Source organism: Adiantum capillus-veneris, chromosome 7, assembly GCF_014529385.1.
Source record: "Adiantum capillus-veneris isolate H3 chromosome 7, ASM1452938v2, whole genome shotgun sequence".
Taxonomy (NCBI): Eukaryota; Viridiplantae; Streptophyta; class Polypodiopsida; order Polypodiales; family Pteridaceae; genus Adiantum; species Adiantum capillus-veneris.
The window spans coordinates 59,827,534-59,830,916 of record NC_140937.1 but is presented as its reverse complement, the minus strand read 5'-3'; the positions used below and the strand labels follow the sequence as shown (position 1 = coordinate 59,830,916).

General features: G+C 42.7%; 1 protein-coding gene across 1 annotated transcript; it reads left to right on the top strand.

The window, feature by feature from the left end:
• Positions 1-299: 299 nt before the first annotated feature.
• On the top strand, positions 300-3,134 carry LOC147453934 (uncharacterized). Its single transcript, XM_086515990.1, has 2 exons — positions 300-535; positions 1,039-3,134. Exon 2 carries the CDS (start codon positions 1,072-1,074, stop codon positions 2,986-2,988), a length of 1,917 nt encoding a protein of 638 aa, XP_086372116.1. The 5' UTR covers positions 300-535; positions 1,039-1,071; the 3' UTR covers positions 2,989-3,134.
• The last annotated feature ends 249 nt before the right edge of the window (positions 3,135-3,383 follow it).

The following is a 3,383-nucleotide window of genomic DNA, read 5'->3' as shown; positions in this document are numbered from 1 at the left end:
TTTTCTGTATGTTTTCTACATAAACATATGATGCATGACTATAGGATTATATCCAGGATATATATACATACATATACATTAGATATATATGTATGTATGTATACATATATATGCGCACGCACACACGTGCGCGCGCACACAGACACACACACATTTGTGTCCACGCTGAAATCGAATCAACAGGAAGAGACTGTTTTGTTGATGCCTGACAAGGGTAACCCTAGTTTCCATTATCCATATGCCAAGTCCAAAATTTGAAAAACCTTAGGGGGGAACTTTAAAAGCAGCACTTTTGAAGTTTGGGGGTCTTCGTGGCCAGCTTGTCTTTTGCATGCTCTATTTTGGTTTGAAAACATTTTCTGCATGATCGAGGAATCTGCCCATCATTGAACCTCTGCACAGGCATAGCCATACTATGCTCGTCGTCGTTGTTATCTAGGGTTTGCAGAGCAGCAAAGACTTCGCACCCCATTGATTTACGTTCAGAGAAAGCTTCGACGCCTTGGTTTCTGCAGCAAATCCTCTCTCAAAATCGGTACGACGTTCCTCTGTCTATTTCATTCTTAGATCGATTGAATGAGTGAAGGTTATTTCTTCTTCTGTATATACTCGCCATTGAGCTTCTCTGCTTGTTTGGGATAAAAACTTCTTTGTTGGCACACGAATCGTTGTGTGCGCATCAAGCTGACATAGAGACCAGTATGCGTGTAGGCTTTGTTATGTACAGCTCCTAGATTCTAACCGTTTTGATAAAAATATGTTATGCTGTCAATTAGCACAGCTGAAGGCCTGCATGTGGCAAAACACTTATAAAGGGCCAAAATGAGGAGGATTTGTATTTCAGTTTCGATGAATCAAGCATGTGGCATTTGGCAGGATACACTCTGTTTCATGACTCCTTTTGTTTTTTTTTTTTGCACCTGGTTTGCAGTTACTCGGACATGCCTTTATAAAGAAGTTGTTCATGTCTGTTACTTGTTTGATTTTGTTTACTCTCTCATGTATCTTGGTTAATTTCGTTCTCAAACATGTGTGTAGAGTTGATGAATCATTGGGAGATAACCTGAGGCAATGCCTCCTGAGAAGAGCTATTTTCCAGTCTATGTCAAGGCAGATAAGGCTTTCAAGTACGAGGGACAAACTGAAGAAGTTCAAGGTAAAAGTTCAAACAGCAGTCCTGACCTGTCAGAAACATCATCATCTTTAAGCATTCCTCATGAAGATTCGCAAGCCGGAATTTCCTCCCCTCAAGAGGTATCCTGGCGGCAGACAATCTTGTCACCTGCTCATGCCTTCCATGTTTTGGAGCAATCCAAAGAAGACTTATCCTTGCTTACTCCTTCCACGCCACCCAATGGTACGAGCGTAGAAGGCTTCAACCTTCCCCTTTTAGGACAAGTGAAATGGGAAGATTTGAAAAAAGCTGCAAAAGACTGGCTGAAGGATCCCAAGAATTTAGCTTTATGCCTTTGGGGTTTGGCAGTTGGCATATCTGGGGCTATTCTCTTTCTTGTCATGGTTGGCCTTCTTGACAAGCAACTTCCAAGCAAGCAAGAAAGAAATGCATGGTTTGAAGTAAATAATCAGATCTTGAATGCTTTGTTCACTATGATGTGCCTCTACCTTCATCCACAGCGGTGTTTACATCTTGTGATGCTTCTTAGATGGCGCCCACAAGATATAAGCAAGCTTCGCCAAGTGTACTGCAAAAACGGAACTTACAAACCACATGAGTGGGCTCACATGTTGGCTGTGGTAGCGCTTTTGCATATCAATTGCTTTGCTCAGTATGCCTTGTGTGGTCTCAATTGGGGCTTCAAACGGTCACAAAGACCTCCTGTTGGAGTTGGGTTGTGTCTTGCAGTGGCTATTGGTGCTCCGGCAGCAGCGGGGATATATAGCATTGTAAGTCCCCTTGGAAAGGATTTCTATGTAGATGAAGGGAATGATGTAAACATGCAGGATGCCACACAGGCTCACAAGCTGAAACTTGGCCATACGCCATCTTTAAGAATTGGTCGGGCGCCACAGATTTGCTTTGGAAGATTCTCTTTTGCCTCTAAAGATGGGGCCCTTGTTGATGAGCCCCTTTGGAAGGGTGGCCTTTTTAATTGTTGTGAGGATCCTTCTGTTGCAGTTTTGTCGACTGCATGTGCCTTCTGTGTTTTTGGGTGGAACATGGAAAGGCTAGGGTTTGGCAATCGCTACGTACACATCGTAACCTTTATACTGCTTTGCACAGCTCCATATTGGATTTTGACTCTAGCAGCAATTAACATTGATAATGTGCTCGTTCGGAAGGGTCTTGGAATTTCTGGAATCGTTCTTTCGATTTTTGGCCTGCTGTATGGGGGCTTTTGGAGGATGCAAATGCGGAAGACTTATAGATTGCCGATAAGCAGATGGTGTTTGGGGAAGCCCGTGTTGGCGGATTGTGTGCAGTGGTTGTTTTGTCCTTTGTGTTCTCTTTGTCAAGAAGTTCGTACTTCAGAACATTACAGAGTACGGGAGAGCAATTTCTATGAGCGGAGAGCTCTTAGTGAAGTATCTGTACTCTCATTGTCAGACAGACATTCAATCTCATTGTCAGACAGACATTCTCCTCGATCTTTCCAGTTTCGTACTGAAGCATCATCCCCTGTACCGTACAGAAGTTACTCCCCTTCACACAGAACTTACTCGCCTTCACAGTTTTCATTTTCACCAGAAATCACGGCAGACGCGGCAGCTAATATGGAAGCGAGTGCAGATAATCAGAGAAAATCTTTGGGGTCAAGGAGTTCTATACTCCCACCAACCCTCCAGCTTATGCAGGATAGGAGCAATTACCTTCATTCTGTGAATAGTGTACCATTGATTAGCATGGATTCTGAGAGTGATCTTCCAAATGGTAATGTCAAACTTCATAAAGATGCCCAACAAATAGGAGGTAGCCCAAGCATAAGCAATGAGGATCATGTTCTTCTTGACAGAAGCAACAGGTTGTAAGTCTGATATGTCAGTATGAGCTGATTTGCGTGGAATGCGACTTTTGAAGCTGGCTGTTATTGGCCTGGCCATAGTGAGCAGCAAGGCTTGGCCGGCATTATGTAATCCCATTGATCTCACTTTCAGACCTCTTTCATTTCAGAGCAGGTTGAAGATTTCAAGAGAGTGCCTTCAACCTCGTTTTTTGGGAGGCCTCGTGAGTTTTAACCTTCAACACTCTGATTTATTTGGTCATTGGGAAGATCATTATTTTCAACTCTTTGGTACATCGTATAATTTTAATGGCAAGGATGACTGTTTCCTTTATATTATTGTCTCGTTTGATTTCTTCGAATGTTGTTGATTGCTTGTTCTTAAAGCTCTATATGTTCTTTTTCTTTGACTTTTGATAGCTA